Source organism: Lethenteron reissneri, chromosome 11 (assembly GCF_015708825.2).
Source record: "Lethenteron reissneri isolate LAM-NWPU_2019-01 chromosome 11, ASM1570882v1, whole genome shotgun sequence".
NCBI lineage: Eukaryota > Metazoa > Chordata > Hyperoartia > Petromyzontiformes > Petromyzontidae > Lethenteron > Lethenteron reissneri.
This window is the reverse complement of record NC_083789.1, coordinates 6,951,164-6,971,290: the sequence shown is the minus strand read 5'-3', so window position 1 is coordinate 6,971,290 and position 20,127 is coordinate 6,951,164. Positions and strand designations below refer to the sequence as shown.

At 47.5% G+C, this 20,127-nt stretch overlaps 1 protein-coding gene across 1 annotated transcript; it reads left to right on the top strand.

The window, feature by feature from the left end:
• The first annotated feature begins 6,074 nt into the window (after positions 1–6,074).
• Positions 6,075–20,127, top strand: LOC133341378 (ADP-dependent glucokinase-like). The gene is made up of 7 exons (XM_061549933.1): positions 6,075–6,628; positions 11,099–11,258; positions 14,522–14,712; positions 15,485–15,581; positions 16,389–16,525; positions 17,441–17,808; positions 18,337–20,127. The coding sequence occupies exons 1-7, from the start codon at positions 6,439–6,441 to the stop codon at positions 18,763–18,765; spliced, it is 1,572 nt and encodes a 523-aa protein (XP_061405917.1). The 5' UTR covers positions 6,075–6,438; the 3' UTR covers positions 18,766–20,127.

The window sequence follows — 20,127 nt, the reverse complement described above, 5'->3', positions numbered from 1 at the left end:
TGTGTGGGAGGGACACACAGAGTGTGTGTGTGCGTGTGATTGTTTCACGCACGTGTAAGACTTGCAAGACAGACTTGTGTGTGTGTGCGTGTGTGCATGACATTGTGCGTGTGTCGGTGAAAGTGAGATCGTCGGCTAACATCAGTGGCGATTATCTTCATCAGCGATGGGGAGACAACGGCGGCCGGGGCTGGTGCTGGAAACACCACCCCCTCGTGTGCGTGTCTGGCATTCAAAGGCGCTCGCAAACATCACTTTGCCCTCAATCTTAATTTTGGAGCTTTCGTGACTGCAGGAATTATTGTTTGGTTCTTTCGGTAAAGTCGTAGTATGCTATTATTTTATTTATTATTTTATCTTTATACGTGACTTTACTGAAAGAACCAAAGAATAGCACTTTACCCTCCCTGATAGTCGGTACGGCTAAAGGGTGCGGTGGTCTTGGTGTTGTAAACTGATCGTTCTGTTCGCTGTGACCGTGAATAAACAATATGTTTGTGCGTGTATCTTTTTATTTGGTAATTATGTTCTATCGTCACGGGTAATGACGGGAACGACAGCCACGTGGGAACTGAAATGATTGGAGAGCGTCATCCGCCGAAGAGATGGAGCGATAAAGAAAAATCATCTCGTACGCATGTGGTAGTGGATTAAATACATCACGCGGGGTCGCGACAGATGGGTGGGGGGCGGAGCGGGGCGGCTTGGGGAAGTGTTCATCCAGCAGTGAATCTGATGATGATGAAGACGACGACGATGATGATGATGTATATGACCATGTAAGGGGCCGTCCATAAATTACGTCACGCACCTAGGGGGTGGGGGTCAGACATTTGTGACGATGTGTGACGAGGGGGGGGGGTGAGAAATGTGACGTCACACCAAAATGCGCAACTTTAAATAAACATTGTTATAACACTAATTGTTATAACAACACTCCTACAACATCAGAGTGCAGCGTCACATTAAATACGCACTACAATGACAATAGTTTAAAGCGATTTGAAGCATGTTTTATTTTCAAAATGGAAATATGGTTTTGGGGGGGGGGGGCAGAGCTTTGTGACGTCATATTTGAGAGGGGGGGGGGTCTGACTTTTTGTGACGCCGTGTGACGAGGTGGGGGGGGGGTCAAAAATCGTTTAAAATCGCGTGACGTCATTTATGGACGGCCCCTATGACCATGTAAGTCCACCGCGTGGCACACGCAGTGCGTCACGCACGTGAGGAGGCGCTTCGGGAGTTTCCGGCCTGCGGGGGCGGTGGTGCGACCGCGTGGCTCCAAGCCCAGACGCATCTCCTCGGCAACGGCAACAGCTAACAAATCAACAGCTGTCACATCTTCTTGGTTCTTTCGGTAAAGTCACGTAGAATGGAAATAATAAAATAATAAAAATAAAACAATTCTCACAACGTTTCGGCCACAACGCAAGCAGCCGTCAGGTGAAGAACAAGTCTGTCGATAAGACAGAGTCTGAATGACACGTCCTAGGCTTGGAGCGTCTATTTAAGCTGGGAGGGAGGAGGAAAAGCGCCTTGACAAAATAATTAGCATATCAAGAGGAATTTTAGCATATTTATGGGAAATGCAGATATGCGACTAGTACTACTTGTGAAATGCGTAGGAGGTTTGACGGGGAGGTTTAAAGTCATGTTTTGCCCGTGCAAAACATGACTGTCACATCATCATCATCCTCCTCCTGATCCTCATCATGTTAATTGTCACCCTCGTCATCATCCTCATCGCCATAATCATCATCATTATGATCATAATCATAATCCAAAGCATCTTCCTCATTGTCATCAATATCATCATCATTCACATCTTTCGATTTAAAGCTTTCGTGACTGCAGGGATTCGTAGTCTTGGTTCTTTCGGTAAAGTCACGTAGAAGGGAAAAACAATAAAATAATAAATAATAATTACTTTATTGTTTTTTCAAGTCACGTAGAAGGGAAAGCAATAAAATAATAAAATAATAATTAGTTTTTGTGTTTTCCCTTATACGTGACTTTACCGAAATAACCAAGAATATAATTTACATCATCATCCTCATTCTCCACATCAGCATCATCATCCTAATCCTCATCATTCTCATCCACGCCCTCATCATCGTAATGATCATCCTCATCATCGTCCTCATCATTACACCATCGCACCATTATCACCATCATTCTTATAATCTTCATCACCATTCACATCGTTTTCCTCATTCTCCTACATCATCACCATCCGGATCTTTATCCTCGTCATCATGAATGAGTGAGGTCATCATGACTTAACTGTCATTTATTTATTCATCATGACTTGATTGTCATTTATTTACCATGGAAAAGCCTCACAAACCCACGCTAACGAGCGTGGTGAAGAATCGCACCTCCGATAAGCACGGTTGGCTACGTACGGTGCGAAAGAAGTTCTACATACATACATAGTTAAACAATCACCACGCTCCAAACAGCTGTGGAGACCTTCATTCAATGTTAACTTCGCAAAGAACTGAAAACAACATGCAATATGTGTTGTATGGACTTTTAAATGGTAATATCAATACTGTATTTTATCTTATAAAGCTGAATTGAATGCATTGATATGTTGACCAAATCTACAAATGAGTGTTTGGCTTCGTGTCGAAGGAAACCGGAACACTCAACGTTGGTCCAACGTTGTTGTTTACTGGGTACCGGGACAAGGCCCTGTGGCTGATGGGACGTGTAAAACAAATACTTATTCGTTTCATCATTAGACCTCCTTTGCCAGTACCAAAATATAATAATAGGTTAGTCAGTTTAACACGTAGGCTTTCGCGACCAATATTATTCATAACGTTTCTGGGTTTAGATCGCGTTATTTATAAATGTGTCGTAACCCTCCACCACCCGATACGGCCAGTCAGTAAAAAAGTGTCACGTTGACAAAAGACAAATAGTTCACTGCTTTAGCCCACCTGTGTGTTGAAGCGTGAAACCACAACATTTACAATTTGAGTACGACATTTCGCTGGTAATTGCATCCAGCATCATCGTCTCAATTGGCGTCCTCTGGTCGAGCACCAATTGAGACGAGGCTCAAAAGAAAGCCGTCTCTGGTGTGGACCAATCAGTTTCAAGGACAATGCATATATTATCAGAGTGTGTTTTTTGTTTGCTTTTTGACCACAAGTATTGTGGTTAATGCAAAAATGATTCCTTGTAAAAAGGTTTCAGTTTTGTTGCCAGAAAAAAAGGGGGAAACCCCTATTATTATTATACTTATTTGTTGTTTTATGTGCATGGACGAATACGGGAAGGAGACATGATCCATTTCTTGTGTTGCTTACATTCTCCACCACGACGGGCGATGGTCACGTGTGATGTAGTCAACGGTTTAGCTGCTTGATGAACCGGGTTGCTATTGGAGCCACTCACAACGAACCCTGGGGTGAAAATTCCTCCCTTTGGAGCAATGTTGTCCAACAGCATTTGTGTAACAGGCCACACTCTGCTGATGAGACGTGGAAAATTCAAAACGGATCCTGAGTTTACCCGCTTAAACAAATGCTTCATGGGTAACATTGTTCTCGAGGAACCATAGTATATGAACCTGCATGTGTATTTTACTCATGGTAAAGCAGAGCCTTGTTTAATTGTCGCTTTATAAAAATGTGATTTTACTTTTGACTGAGCTGTGTCGTGGATACACATTAATTGGTGATACTGAGTTGGAAATTGATACACAAGAACAAATAATAAAACAACTCAATAGATTAATTCGCCAATTACGTTGTGGCCTTGAAAGGAAAATAATGTGATAGGTGGCGTTTCTCACTCGTCCATACCTCTCTGAGCGACTCACTCCTACGACTCTGGCCTCTATATGTGATGTGAAGAAGGGCCACAGCCCGAAACGTCGCCTATGACACTTTTTGTTCTGTTTGAAGTCAGTGTTATTGATGAAAGCGTTGTGTTTGTGTGTCGTGGAAGCAGCGCCACCTGCCGATGTTAATGTAAAAGTAGCTACACTTATCTTGATTGCATTAGATGTACGATACAGAATGATACGTTACTTATAAATTGTAGGTATTTATTTTTGTGACCTTACGTGATCGCTTTGTCCCTTAACCAAATGCATGCTTTAGGAATCAAACCAAAAATGTTTGAACCAAATGTGTAAACATTGTTGCTTACCACATTTTTTTTACTGTGAAGTAGAACGGTATTGTAAATGAGTTTAAATTTATTTGAAATACCGTACCGTGTACACATACGTTTACAAAGCATTGGTAACGATAAAAACCTTGTAGTTAATAATAATAAAGTAGAAATACATGACATTTTTATTTTACACGGAATTTGTATCGGTTCAAGTAGTATGAATTGAATTGTATCAGGTACTGATCGGGACCGTCCATAAATGACGTCACGCACCTGGGGGGGGGGTCAGACATTTGTGACGATGTATGACGAGAAGGGGGTTTGAGTAATGTGACGTCACATCAAAATGCGCAACTTTAAATAGATTTAGAATTGTTATAACAACGCTAATTGTTACAACAACACTCCTACAACATCAGAGTACAGCGCCATATTAAATACGCACGACAATGACAATAGTTTAAAGCGATTTGAAGCATGTTTTATTTTCTAAATGGAAATATGGTTTTGGGGGGGGGCAGAGCTTTGTGACGTCATATTTGAGCGGGGGGGGTCTAACTTTTTGTGACGCCGTGTGACGAGGGGGGGGGGGTCAAAAATCGTCCAAAATCGCGTGACGTCATTTATGGACGGCCCTTTAACCCCGTATTGTTGTCCAGGGAAATTGAGTTTTCAGGTCCACACGGCGTACAGCCGTTTCAATACGGGCAGCAAAAATAAAATATCGTGTCCATTGGTTTGTGTTTCTCTCCTTGTGATGGGACTTTGTAGGTTGAACGTTGATATGTATAAGGGCACGGGGTGACCAATACGATCTGAATTGCCCTGTAATAAGCTAGGCACTGATAGGGGGTTGACAGGCATGCTCTACACAACATTATACATTACTATACCATACCTGTAAACCCATACGGTTTACCCCGTATTCTTGTGCAGGGAAATTTAATTTTAATGTCCATACGACGTACAGGCGTTTCAACACGGGCACAAAACATTAATTGTATCTATTTGTTTGTGTTTCTCACTTGTGATGGGACTGTGCAGGATGAACGTTGAGATTTACAGTAGAAGGGCATGGTGGGGGGTGACCAAAAGGTCTGAATTTACACCATTGGAACCTCATTTGCCAGTAACAGGGTAAAAATTTTTTTTCACATTTTGTTACTGGCAAATGAGGTTCCAATGGTGTAAATGCTTACCCCGAGCTCTCATACTCTGATGGTTCATTGTCCTTGAGTTGTGCGCATTTTTGCGTCATCTGGTCCAACACCATGTGAGATTAGGCTCTAAAGAAAGCTGTCTCGGGTGTGGACCAATCAATTTCAAGGACAGTGCATCATACATTATCAGAGTTATGTTTTTGTTTGCATTCCGACTGCAGGTATTGTGGTCAATGCAAACATGACTCCTTGTAAAAAAGGTGTCAGTTTTGTTGCCAGATAAAAGGGTAAAAAAACAATTATGAAGGTCTGAATTGTTCAGTAATAAGCTAGGGCACTGATCAGAGGGGGTTGATAGCTTCGCCTTTGTATTTGTGGATCGGGGCATTGCGTCGTTACACGTTGTTTCGGCACGATCTGGATGACCACAGTCACACACTACTACTGCTGGAGAGTGTTTTTGTTGTTTAAATTTCCATTTGTGCATCGGATAATCCGCAATCTACTGCCACGGTTTGTGCAGCGGATGCGATTTAGGGTCGACCGTGAGCTCCGTGGAAGATCAAACGCGGGTGTATGTGTGTGTTTGTGTGAGTTTGTTTGAATTTATAACTTAAAATTGAAATTTCTTTTAAAATTGAAAAATAAAACACCCGTAGCAAGATGGCGTCTTCGGCTTCACGTGTCGCACCCGTGGTGACGTCACAATGCTCACAGCAGCCAACGCACCAATAGCGTGGCCCGGCAGGTCCGGTTGGGTCACATCAGCTGAGACCTGCACCCAGACCCCCCCCCCCCACACACACACAGGGGGCGGTCCGGGAACCACGATCAGGACCAACAGCAGGACCAATTTCCAGAGCAACACCAGACCAGTCACCAAGGCGAGTTTAGTACCAGGAGCAAGATCTTAGCAGGAGCAATATCAGTGCCAATAATACCACATTCAACAGCAGACCCGTGCCAAGACGAGATTGGGACCAAGAGCAAAGTACCAGACCGAGGCTGGTATAAACAGCAAGGACCGGCCCCTGGAGTAGTAGCAGCAGCAGCAACAACAACAGCAGCAACAACAGCAACAACAACAGCAGCAACAACAACAGCAGCAGCAGCAGCAGCAACAGCAACAACAGCAGGGGTGAGGATGGCGTACGGGCTGGTCACGGCGGGTGGCTTTGTGGCCGTGGTGGCCGTGCTGGGCGCTCTGTGGATGCCGGAGACTTGGGACGCGGCGCTCAGGGGCCCTGCCGCCGTGCGTCTCGACCACGTGCTCTCGGCGCTGCTGCGGGCCGAGGCGCGGACTTCGGGGCCCGCAAGACCCCGCGTCGCCATCGGTAACCCGGGCGGGATGGTGTCAGGGCTGTCAGGGAGTTTGGGGGTGGAGGGTGACGCACACACACACCTGTGTACACATGGGGTGTGAGTTTGTACACGTTGGGTGTACACCTGTACACGTTGGGTGCACGCCTGTACACACACGTGGTGACACACACCTGTACACGTGGTGACACACCTGTACGCACACGTGGTGCACACCTGTACACACACGAGGTGCACACCTGTACACGTGGTGACACACCTGTACACACACGTGGTGACACACACCTGTACGCACACGAGGTGCACACCTGTACACACACGTGTGTGTACAGGTGTGCACCACGTGTGTGTACAGGTGTGCACCACGTGTGTGTACAGGTGTGCACCACGAGGTGCACCCCTGTACACACACACGAGGTGCACCCCTGTACACACACGAGGTGCACACCTGTACACACACACGTGGGGCACACCTGCACACATACGTGGTGACACACCTGTACACACACGTGGGGCACACCTGTACACACACGTGGTGCGAGCTTGTACACACACGAGGTGCACACATGTACACACACGGGGTGCACACCTGTACACACACGTGGTGCACACCTGTACACACACGGGGTGCACACCTGTATGAGCTACGGGAGGGGGATATCTGGTTGGGAGAGGTTACCTGGGAAATACTTGTGCCTGGGGAACATGGGGGTATAACATCTCCCCTGAGGGGCTATATGGGTGCGAGGGAGACCGAGGGGATGCCTGTGTGGTATCACTTGAGGGACACCTCGGTGTAAGGGGGGCATCTGTGGGACACCTGGATAGGAGATTGATACCTGGACCCCACATTCTGACAATTCGTCATTTCGCCCGGATGAGGGGTAGCGATGGTAAATCGTCGCTTGTTTTATAGCGTGGACCCCCCCAAGGATGGACTGGGTACCGTGAGGTTACTTCCAGTTTAAATGGTATGTGCAGGACACATACCTGGGGGTCATGGGCTGGCTCATAATGTAACGTGTTGCATGGTAGGATTCCCTGAGGTAGGGAGGGTAGCCTTAGTTACAAGCTGTAACTGTTACATGCGGTGCTGAGGATTATACAGTGAAGTGAATAGCAACATTGATTATTATATAACACTGGTCAACACACTTTTTCTGGAATAAGGTATTCCAACGTGTTGAAGGTAATTTTGGGGTGCTGATTCCAAATCTGGCATCAGTTTTTGTCTATCACATCAGGTTTTTGAGATATCAAATATTGCATTAAATATTAAATAAATGTGGATATCTACATAAAATGATATTATAAACACACTATCTTAAAAATACAGCACCATATTTTAACACCAAAGCAGTCACTGACTCGCAACAACTTGCAATCATAAGTGACAGGGTTAATTTCGGGTTAAATCAATGAAAATGGGGTATGCCGATAGCGTAAAAATGAGATGTGATAGAGCAAATCTGAGATCAGATTTGGAATCAGCACCCTGAAATTAGTCTAACACAGCTGCAAAAGTCCAGGCCAGAAAAAAAGTTTTTTTGTTGTTGACCAGTGTTATTGGACCTGGTGTGGCACCTGGTCGGGACGTGGCATACGTGATAAATAAAGAATATGTGATAAATAACATATCATAATTAGTTCCTGCTCGTTACCATTGAGGCAATGATCTTCTCATGTTCAGAGTCCTCTTGAGCCGGTGGTGGAAAATCCACATTCACATGGCAGTGGTGAGTCTATCCATCGGACAACCACTGTTGCTTTCCCCAACTCTCCCCACACAATGGTAATCATTTTATCAACCCCGGAGGGATGATGGGCTGAGTCAACCCCAAAGCCACGATTTAAATTCGAAACCTTCCAAATGCCGCTCGCTCTGCTGTTGAGTCTCACCACTTAGCTGGATTGCGGAATAACAGTCGAAGCTAAGCTAATCGTTACATGCAGAGGCTGGGATGAAAGTTATGTTTTGCGGCGTTTTTCACATGCAATATACGGATCAATATACGAAGTGTATATTTATTGATTCTGGCAAATGCCTGATGGTGCTGTTTGTAACTTATCAGCGAAACGTCGGACCGTCGTACCAAATTGTTAAATGTTGTGCGATTGCTCTCCAGCTGTCGGGTGGAGGAGGGCTTATGACACACATTTTACATCTGACCCAAGCCACGTGTGCATGATAGCGCGCACAGCAATGCTGCTTCCACACATCTTAGCGAGTTCGCACAATTGACCCCGTACCTCCGATCAGCACGGTTAGCTATGCACGGTGCGAAATAAGTTGAACATACATTGCCAACAATTATCACCAAGACAATTCCCTAGGGTTTGTAAGGGCCACGTTTTAATAAAGCAGTACCAGGTGTTTTTTAAAAGCAATATAAGTAGAAGGTTAGAGAAAGGTTGCAGTTACTATTATAAGGCTGGAGCTTGAATGTATACCGCATGAGTTAACACTACTGAGCGTACAGCGTTTAAATGACTCATGGCTTCGAGGTGTGATGTTGCAAGACCCAACACCTTATCCTGGAGTATTAGTTACATGTTCGACATTTTGCTGTGTGCGTTTCATCAATATATAAACGTGAACATTGGCAAAGGGGAAATTAAATTCGACCCTTGCGACAGAAAGAGGTGCACGTGGAACAGGAGCTGTCATGCGAACCTTGGCACCGACTCTGTGTGGGAAAGCACCTCATCCAGCAGTGGATTGACAGAAGGACTCTGTACTGTACGTGTACTAATGCAAAGCATGTGTGTGTGTGGAGAGAGATGGGGGTTGATATAATGCACGTGTTCTATTTCCTGGACTGGCAGCCGCAAGGAATGAGAGCTCCACGTGTACAGCTGAAGTTAACACGGACCAGGACCCGCCCGTGTTTTTCGGATTATATAATGTGTTTTTTTTATTATTATTACGAATCACGCACACGCAGCCTTGGAGTTTGTCTTGTGCCACGCGTTCACGGTTCAGGGGCCAGGTGCCGTCAACACTCCACCACTCACGAGAAGGGGGTCGTGCAGGGTGGAGGCAACAGACGATCTAACAATTGTGACATCTTCTTGGTTCTTTCGGTAAAGTCACGTAGAAGGGAAGTAATAAAATAATACAAATAAAACATAATAAAATAATTCTCACGACGTTTCGGCTACAACGCAAGACGGCTGCTTGCGTTGTAGCCGAAACGTCGTGAGAATTATTTTATTATGTTTTATTTTTATTATTTTATTACTTCCCTTCTACGTGACTTTACCGAAAGAACCAAGAAGACGAATCCCTGCAGTCACGAAAGCTTTAAATCGAAATTGTGACATCGTTGTGGGTTTGATTTGCGGCTTGTTGTCTAGCATGGATTTGATATTGACGTTTCTAAATGCTTTACAGCAGGCGTAACGAGGGGTGCATTGTCGATTAATCGATTGGAATTGATTTCTACGCTGGCGGATTTTTTTTAATACATTGAAGCTAACGGAGCGAGAGAAAAAAATAATGTGATTTAAAAAAGAGACAAAAATCAACATTCTTTTTAATTGGATCACGATACTGAATCATGATGATCCATTGAATCACCGGAGGATGTGGTATGAACTGTTACTTGTCTAAAGGTCATAGTCATTGATATGTTATCCTTATTTAGCTTTATCAGCATCGTCATCAACACGGGCCTACGATGCTATGCCTGGATGGGAGGATGTGAAGTGTATTGCAGTAATTTTTCGTCCAATCTTAGTTATCAAATGTTAGTGTCAGGGGCATACAATCCTCACCGCCCCCCCCCCCCCCCCAATATTATCAGGTCAGCCAGTCACTGAACTCGGTAAATCTTGTGATATACATATATAGCCAACAACCATGTTTAGCGTTCCTCGGTGCACCCCGTTCCCCGTTACCATATTATCTCAGTTTGCATCTTCATTCAGACTCGTCGACTTTGTCTCATCATAGCCACGCTTTGGCCGTTGGTGGGCAGCCGTAGTCATCGGCACACTTGATTATTCCGTCCACTCGTTTCCATCTCTGACTAAAACAATAATAATAATGAACACTTGGTTGGCGAATATGTTCGTCGCTAATTCTAGATTTGAAGCTTTCGTGACTGCAAGGATGCATATTCTTAGGTTTTTTTGGTACACACACGAGGTGCGAGCTTGTACACACGTGGTGCAAAATTAATAAAAGTAAAATAAAAATAGAATAAAAATCACGACGTTTCGGAGGATAGCTGTACGTGATACTGTACACAAGTACAGTATCAAGTACAGCTATCGTGCTGTGACGGTCCCACCTGAAGACGGAAGCTTGTGTTGCCTCTGAAACGTCGTGATTTTTATTTTATTTTCATTTCACTTTTATTAATTTTAAATTTTTACCTACGTGACTTTACCGAAAAAACCTACGAATATGTTCGTCACTAATTTCACAAACGAAACGGACACTGGTGAACGTTTGGCGTGCGGCGTGTGCGCGCCACCAGGGTTTGGCGGCTGCCTGGACTGGGTGGTGGACGGCGTGGCGCTGCTGGAGCGACTCGGGGTGGAGCCGAGCGGGGAGGCCAAGCACCACGGATTCATCGCCGACAAGCAGCAGCTGGCGCAAACCTTCGCCTACTTCTTCCCCCACGGCGCCGCCGCAGAGTGCGCAGCTCCCACGCACGCACACGTGCACACGTGCACACGCCAGGCGCTCAACACGTGCACGCAGACACACGTGCACACGTGCACGCGACAGGCGCTCAACACGTGCACGCAGACACACACGTGCACGCGACAGGCGCTCAACACGTGCACGCAGACACACATGCACACGTGCACACGCCAGGCGCTCAACACGTGCACACGCCAGGCGCTCAACACGTGCACACGTGCACACGACAGGCGCTCAATACGTGCACGCAGACACACATGCACGCGCGCTCACACGTGCGCATGCACACAACAGTACGCAGCCTCTCCACACATCCGCACACCACATGCATGCACATGCAGAGACAAAAAGATCCCCCATCTAGCCATTAACAGACTGTTGGGGCAAGTGCTGCAAGCGAGTGCCTGTGAAGGCCGGCATGGTGCATGAGAGGGTTGGTGGCCAACACCATGCCTGGCTGCATTTTTCTTTTCATTTCTAATGTTTGCACACCGTACCACGTGCTCATTTAGGGCTGAGTCGACCCAGGGGAGGCCCAGAACCAGTTAAAATATTCACCAGTTTTTCGTCATGAGCGGGAATCGAACTCGGGTCGCCGGTGTTTATAGGTCAGTGCGCTCACCACTACACTACTGCTCCCCGCACACGTACGCACATACACACGCAAAGATCCCCAAATAGCTGTTAACAGACTGTTTAACCCTCGCACACACATCTACATATACAAACACCTCTCTCTATACACAAACACAACAACAACAACAGCCACCATTCACCACGAAGTGATGGTTCCCTAGCGCTTGCTGGCCATAAGTCGCAAGACAGACCCCAGGTGTTATGGGTTAGCAAATTGCAAACCGCTCCACCAAACGCAAACATCCCCCGTGCAGCCTACGTAGGCTTTTTGGTGAGCACCTATGAAGTCCGACACGAAGCACAACGGGATGGCTTGGTCAGAAACACCATGGCCGGCCACCTTTGTCTTGCCAGTGCTTATGTTTACACACTGCAGCAGCTACTCATTTAAGTCTGAATTGACCTAAGGGAGGCCCAGAACCTGCTCATATTTAAGCTTCTGATTTCAGCTGTAGCTGGGAATGTGACTCATGTAGCCAGGTTCGTAGTGCAGTGTGCTAACCACTGAGCCACCACTTGACACACACACACACGAGCGTATGAGCTGTTGTCCAATAAACCACGGTGGCTCGGAGACACTGAGCCTGGTGCCAACAACACCCTGGGTTCTCATCCTGGTCCAGCCAGTCCTGGTTAAACTGGGTTTTTTCTTATTTTTCAACGTAACAATCATGCACTATTTTCGATTTGAATGTGAACATTTGAATCAATGTCGGAGCCATACGATGTCACCGTAGGCAAGAAGTGGCTTATTTATTGGATGCAATGAGGGTTCTGTAGCGGATGAGACGGGGATCACTCAAATGAAACGAGGGATCTCTTTGATGCGTTGGTCCAGCCTCACGCGGTTCGAACCTCATAGTTCTAAACGTTTTCTTGCGCAAGCTGTGTACGGACACAGAAGTCTGTCATTAACCTTTCTTTCAATATGTCATTGACTGAACAATAATTACCCATTCAATCTAGTGCTCACACCGTGCTTGCATGTTCTCCCTGTATGGTACTGTATGCTTGCATCGAGTTATTTTTGTTCAAAGCTCCTGGTTATGAAAGAGAAGCATTTATTCACCAATCCCTGGGGTGTAATTGCGCTGAGGGTTTTTTTTACTCCCCGCATTGTTTCATTTAACTTGCGCCGTGTAAACACTCACGTTTTCCTAGTGGAGAGTGGGTGTCCTCGTGGCTAATGCACTGATCCTGGCGACCAAGGTTTGATTCCTGGCTGTGATACCAATTGCCCTCTACAACATGGGCCCCTGCACCTTGGCTGCCTCGGTCCAGAATGTGGGTACAGTACTTTGTAAGGTGATGTGAACATCAATACTCGTTAGGACGCAAAGCCAACCAGGCAATCCTAATAGCTGGTCGCAAACGGCACTTGACCCGGCAGCCTATGACGCGATCACTGGTCTTTGTGTTGTTGCGAAAGAAATATTGAAGCCAAAACAACCTCTTGGGTGCTATTTTTCCATGGTGAAAATATTGATCTGCAAGCTGAAATATCCTTGTTTATATGACAAAAACAAGGGAGCCTCACAGGATGGATTGGGATGCATTTCCCACAACCTCTTGGAGTCTCCGATGAGTAGCTTTAGTTTGGCTGCTGGATTCATTGGCAACTAGATTTAATCATAACAATCCTATTCATGGGCTGGTGTGACTTGGCCAACTTGAAGAGACCCTCAGCTCTTAAATACCACCGGGCGTGAGTGTTTATTTTTTTAAACTGAATATTTATCTTGTTTTCTGCTTGACGCGTTTCGCGCTAAACAGCTTCCTGCGCGCCACCGCTCTTTGGCAATGTTGCGTGTGCAGCTTCTGCTTTTGCTTAAAATGTAATTTTTCTGCGTTGTAAATTTGTATAAACTACACATGCTAACGGTTTGAATTTTCAGATGTCGCAACCGGGGGTCAAGGGCTTCGGTTTGAAGCTGATAGGAACACGGATATCGCAATACAGTCACTGACAATGTATAATCCCACGTATGTGTGTATAATCCGACGAATGCAATCCACAAAGGGCTCGCACACCAACAAGACCTTTGTAAAACGATGTCTCCATAAAATAATCAAAACCATTTAAAAACATGCCACAGCGAGTGCTGAGATTGCAAAAAGAAAGTAACAAGATACAAATAAGATTAATGAGTTAGGGAGATACGCTCTTACCAAGCTCGTTCAAGGCAGATATTTTCCGAAAACTGGATGGGGGAAATAAAGGCTTAAACTATAATTGGAAAAATTATGTACGTAGACTTTTTTTTATATAAATAACATATGCATTACAACCCATGGAACTACAGGGATTTGTTATAGAATAATTTAAAAAAAGATGACTGTAGAGTTGGGCTTCAAGATAATTATGAGCGAAACAAAAGTTACGTACAGGACGCATGTTGATTGATGGACAATACCGTCAACTCGGCCATTGATGATTACCTAGTGCAGCATGTAAACATCAGCACTGGGGAGACAAAAGCAGCCGGGGCATGGTACTAGCCACATCACCCCCTTTGTATCACACGTCGGCCTTAGTAGATGCCGACTAACAGCACTTGCCACCAACAGTATGTGTAGACGTGTGACCGTTGTCTTCGTGATTTCGTGCCGTGTGAAGGCGCTTCATCTCCAACGCGTCACTGTTCCGCCGGCTGGCCGAGGAGGCGGCGCTTGTGCCCGGCGCTCGCTGGTCACTCGGAGGGAACGCCCCCGTTATGGCGAACCGCATGGCGTCCGAGGGCTGCGACGTTCTGCTCGGAGCCCGTCTCCCCCACAGCCTCCTGCAGGTCATGAGGCCAGAGGTTCGAGGTCAGTCTGCCGTTCGGGGCGGCCTGTTGGTCGGGCGGCATGTCGGTCTGTCTGTTGATCAGGCGGCGAGTCAGTCGGTCAGTCTGCTGGTCAATATGTTGGTTGGCATGTCTGTCTCTTGTTGTATTGGTCAGTTCTGTCGGTTTGTCTGTGAGTTGATCGGTCAGGTTGTCGCCCTGTTCACCTCGCTCTACTTGAATGTTGAATAGATCCAGTCTGTGATGATGGTACATACTGAGCTCGTAGTGGAAATCATAATCGACTCCACATGTTAACGCTGCATATGCTGCCTTGCTGTACTGTTTAGCACACTTGACTCGCCAGTTCATTCGATCTAAAATCCCCCCCTGCCTCTGTCCACCCAGCAGTATAAGTGGGTGCGCCACAGTTAGTCTATCGGCAGGTCACGTGTGGCGAGTTAAAATGTGGATACTCCCACCTCTCCAAAGGTGTCTGCCCAGTGTGGAACAAGAGCCTAAAATACCCTTTAGAGGGGCTCTCTATAGCTCCCTCTAGCGGAGGACTTTCTGCCAGCATTGAGGTGAGCAGGCAATTGCAGGGCCGCTCTTAAATATTTTTCATTTACCACACCCTAACCGCACTGGGTGCAAAAAGCGGTCGTGGAAACCTCGTGTTGTCTGCCTGGTGTTGCATTATGTGGCCGGTGTTGCATTGGGTTGTCGGACTGGTGTGGTGTTGTGGCTACTGTTGCGTTGTGTGCATGGCTAGTGTTGCGTTGTGTAACGGGCATTGTGCACGCATGCATGTGCAGTGGCCGGGCAGTCCGTGGAGGAGGCCGACACTCACCTGATCCTCGAATATCCCACGGGCGCTCGCTGGGGGAACTACACATCCAAGCGCGCCAACAGGCACGCATGATTGATGCAGCACATCCCTTCCGTTGACCCCCTTATGCCACCCCCTGTCCTATGCTACCAATTCTGCCATCTGCCGTTCCACTGCCGTTCGCGTGATTTAGACTTTGTTTCAGCTGGTAAAGACCTACTGAGCTCAGCAGCTCTTTTACAAAGACGAACAGATTCTCAACACCATTGGCAGTGGTGTGATTTCCAGAATATTGCAGGGAGGGAATGTGCAAACATGAAGAAAAAAACTAAGGTTATTTACGTGAAACCCATGCCAGGACTTACTGCAAACAGGATAAACAAAAATGTATTCATATTCATCTATGTATTTTAATTATGATTACATTTTATCTAGAAATGTGTAACTTAGTCTAATTTTCACAGTAGGGGTGGCTATTACTATTTGTTTCCCAATTTAGTAATTGAAGTAAATTTGCAAACTGGGAAAATTCGGACCATGGTGCTGGACCACATGGCCTGCTCATTTTATTTTCATAACTAGGTGAGCCACGGTTAAACAAAGAAATGCAGCAAACGTATTCAGGGGTCAATAGAAACAGTGTACAGAACCTTAATAAATATGAGAACGTTTAGCTATAACAGTTAATCTAAGTACTTAGACTTCAGGAAATACATTATAATATAAAACCGTTCAAATGTTTACATTGCATGACTGCGAAAGATGGCAGTGGCTTAGAGGGGCCTACATCCTGCAGTGGACTGACGGCTGTACGAACACATTGAATCACCGCGCTCTGCTAAAATCAACCCCCTCTCCGCCCCCACCTCTGCATTGCTGCCGCCACTCAGGTTCATCGTGCACAGCGATACCCACAATGCCCGGCTGGAGTCGTTGGAGGCATTTCATTCCGAGCTCGCCGCCTTCCAGCCGGCGCTGCTTGTGGTCGGAGGACTCCAGATGATGGACAACTTTCCCTTCCCTCCCGGTAAGTCTTGGCCTACTCGGCATGTTTGTGCGGTGCAGACCACACGTGGCTTCTGGTTTTCCAAACCCACGTGCGTTTTTTCCTGTTGTGTTCAGCGGTGGTGGTGCAAGTTTCTTGAGCGGCGTTGCATGCGTGTCACTGTAGGCGGCCGCTCTTCTGGTCTCCCGCTCTTGTCTCCTCCTCCTCTTCTTCCTCCTCCTCTTCCTCCTCCCGCTGTCCTGCCTGCCTGGCTGCGCGAGGTCAGTTGCACTCCTCTCCCCTGCGCACAATTAATTTTCCCATCTCAGCCGTTGTGTCCTCCTGTGTCTCGCGTTCACGCGTCACTCCATGCCCCTCCCTCTCCTTTGACAAGATTCATATTTATATTTTATAATCACACGAGGACAACAAATATCATGACGGACAAAATCAGGCGAGGGATGGATGCGGCGCGCCAAAATAATTTCTGGGACAGCCTTCCGGACTGTTGCGGCTGAAATGAAGCTTAGATGACTGCAGTAGCCACGGTGGTGAGATGTTAACTCCATTGCCTGGTATACAGGAGATTGTGGGTTCGATCCCGACCCTGATGCCTGTATATTTGGAGTTTGCATGTTCTTCCCGTGGTCACGTGGATTTTTCTCCGTGTCCGGTTTTTCCCTCCACATTTAGAAACATGCATTTAGATAATTTGGTGGCTATAAATTTCCACACGATTGAGCTATAATTTGTGTCCAGGTCGCTTCTGAAAAAGATCTGTATTAGCTCAGTGAGCCTTACCAGGTAAAATAAAAAAAAAAAATTAGTTTTATAGCTGCTGCATCCGGCAGACGGTGGAAAGTGATGCTGACGTGTGGTGGCATCAAGAAGTTTTGACGACGACGATCTTCACCTAGACCTTCACCTGGACGTCCATGTTCCCCGTGCACACGACAGGCGAGCGCGTGCGCAGGCTGCGGGCCGTGCGCGCCTCCATGTTGGCCGCCCGCTCCTCATCCGACAGCGGCGGTGCCCTCGTCCACTTTGAGATGGCGTCCTTCTCGGACTCGTCGCTGCTCGCCGAGCTGCTGGACGAGCTGCTGCTGCCGGCGGCCGACTCGCTGGGCATGAACGAGCAGGAGCTGCCCAACCTTCGCGGTCTCCTCGCCGGCGGAGACGTCACGCTGGTCGCCGACGCCAACCCCCGCGTCGCCGCCGTGCTCGACCAGATGCGCGAGGTGTACGGCGCCATCAGGGGCCGCCAGCGCCGCGCGGGGATCGGGCGGCTCCTCACCCGCCTCCACGTCCACACGCTCGCCTTCCAGGTGGGCGCTCGTGGGAAACGCGCACGTGAACACGCGTTGGTATAGCCGCTGCTGGAAGTGGACCTCTCTCCACACACATAATCGTGTTCGTTGTGGGTCTTGTGTCATACCTACTTGACCGCGCTGGTCAGTGTGGGGTTGGTGAAGGTTCCTGGACCGGTTAAGTTATGACAAAGTCGAAGATCCCCTGTATAACCTTAACAGCCGGAGAAGGCAAGTGCTGTTTGGGAGCACCTATTCAGGCTGGCACAGTACATGAAAAAGTGGCACACCATGCCTAGCCACCTTTATCTGCCTAAGTGGCGATGTTTATACATCACGCGATGCACTCATATGAGGATAAGTCAACCTAGGGGAGTCCCATGACCGGTTCAGATAATCGTCACTAGTGTTGACCGTGAACAGGATTTGAAACGGGTCGCTGGGTTTCGCGGTAGCGCAGCAGTTAGCGCGCTGCGCTACCACCCTTGCTGACGCTTGCCCTTACCGCGGCCACCTTACCCTCGCCCCTCTTCCTGCACGCGACAGGCGATCATGACGGCTCGCAACTCAACCTGGAAGTCGGGGATGTCGGCGGCCGCCAAGGCCTCGCTCACGGCCAATCGGCACGTGTGCGGCTCCGCGGACATCGATGCCGCCAAGGCACGGCTCATCATGGACGACTCGTTCGCCGCCAGCCGCGGGCCCGAGAGCCGCCGCGTGCCCGTCGACCCCAACCGCCCCGTGGCGTGCTGGGAGGAGGAGGAGGAGATGGGCGACCACGACGCGGGAGAGGCCGACGGGGGGTACGACGTGCAGGGCGAGGACGACGAGAAGCGGGCCAGACGGGGAGCCGGGGGGCGACGCGGCCGCACGTATGAGCTGTGCGTCGCGCCCGTGCTCGTGTGCACGGACGTGTTCCAGACTGTGGGCGGCGGGGACAACATCTCGGCCGCGGGGCTCGTGTTGCAGATTTGATGAAGGGAAGAGTCGCGCTGATGAGGTCGGAGGGAGAAGCGTCTCTTTGCCCAAACGAGAGCTGATGGGCAGTTTTTTTACCTTCGTTGGTTGGTTTGTTGGGTTTGGCTTTGAATGGCGGAAATTCCGTATTATATCGGTGTGGGCCGGTACCCGTCCATTGAGAAATCACTGTTGATTTCCCATAGTGGGATTTATTAACCCCTGAGTGAGGATGGTTCTCAAGAGCCGAGTTAACCTCCCAACTAGAGATTTGGCAACCTATCCAATTGTGATAGAGTATAGTGTCGCCCGGCCATAGGAATGTGGAATTTCCACCACTGACTCAGGGCCACCAAAAGAGATGAGCATCACCCAGTGCCTTCTTTGACCATGGAGACTCTTTGACTTGACTTTTGAAGTCAATATCATTCCTTTATCCCCCTTGCCCCCCCCCCCCATGCCAGAGATGTTTAATATTATTATTTTTTCCCGCAACTGCTTAACTTCCATTCCACTTCCGAGAAACCACTTGCACGCGGGAGATGGGTTTGTTGGCTCAGGTGACTCATAATGGCTGTGTCGTAGCTGTGAGCCAGTAGCACTAAAATCCCGTGGATGGGAATCCTGACATTGAAAAGAAACCGGGTTCTTTTGTGTAGCAAGTTTTGGTGATAACATACCTTGTGTCCAATGACTGCACACACAAACACATTCTCATGAAATGTTATTTATGCAAGCCTAGGTATGAAAGCCATATCATTTGTATAGAGATGGTTTTGTGCGATATCTTGGTTGACATGGGCCCTGGTGCAAGGAATGCAATGGAGCCCCCTTTTCAATTTCCCCCATTTCCCCACTCCTCTTTGTTAAGCTGGTGCCTGGGGCCTTTGGCGCTACGAGCCCTGGGTGCAGTTGTACCGCCTGCACACTCGATAGCTACGCCACTGATTATAGCATTAGTGAGAATGACCAAATAAGTTTAGCGTTATATTTTCAAATGTCTTCTACGTGTGGTTTGACGATCACCAGAAGTGAATTTCGTACCACTGAAAGAGTTTATCATAAAGCGTGGTCACATCTGTGTGTTGCATAACAGTGCAATTCAATATATATACCTCCTGTCAGGGGAACGACACGTGGAGATGATGGAGTCAAGGATGGAAGCTCAGACACGCACAGTTATGCTTCCATTACTGGTGGATGCAGCATGGATGGTTATGGTGATGGTGGTCGTGGTTTGTGATAGGGTTTTATGGGTGATGGTGATGGTTCCGGTGGGTGTATGTCCAGGTTAATATGCTTGATAATTTAAAAAAATGTGAATGCTTTGGAATTCTGCAATGGTTAAATTATAAAAAAAAAAAGTTTAAAATATTATTT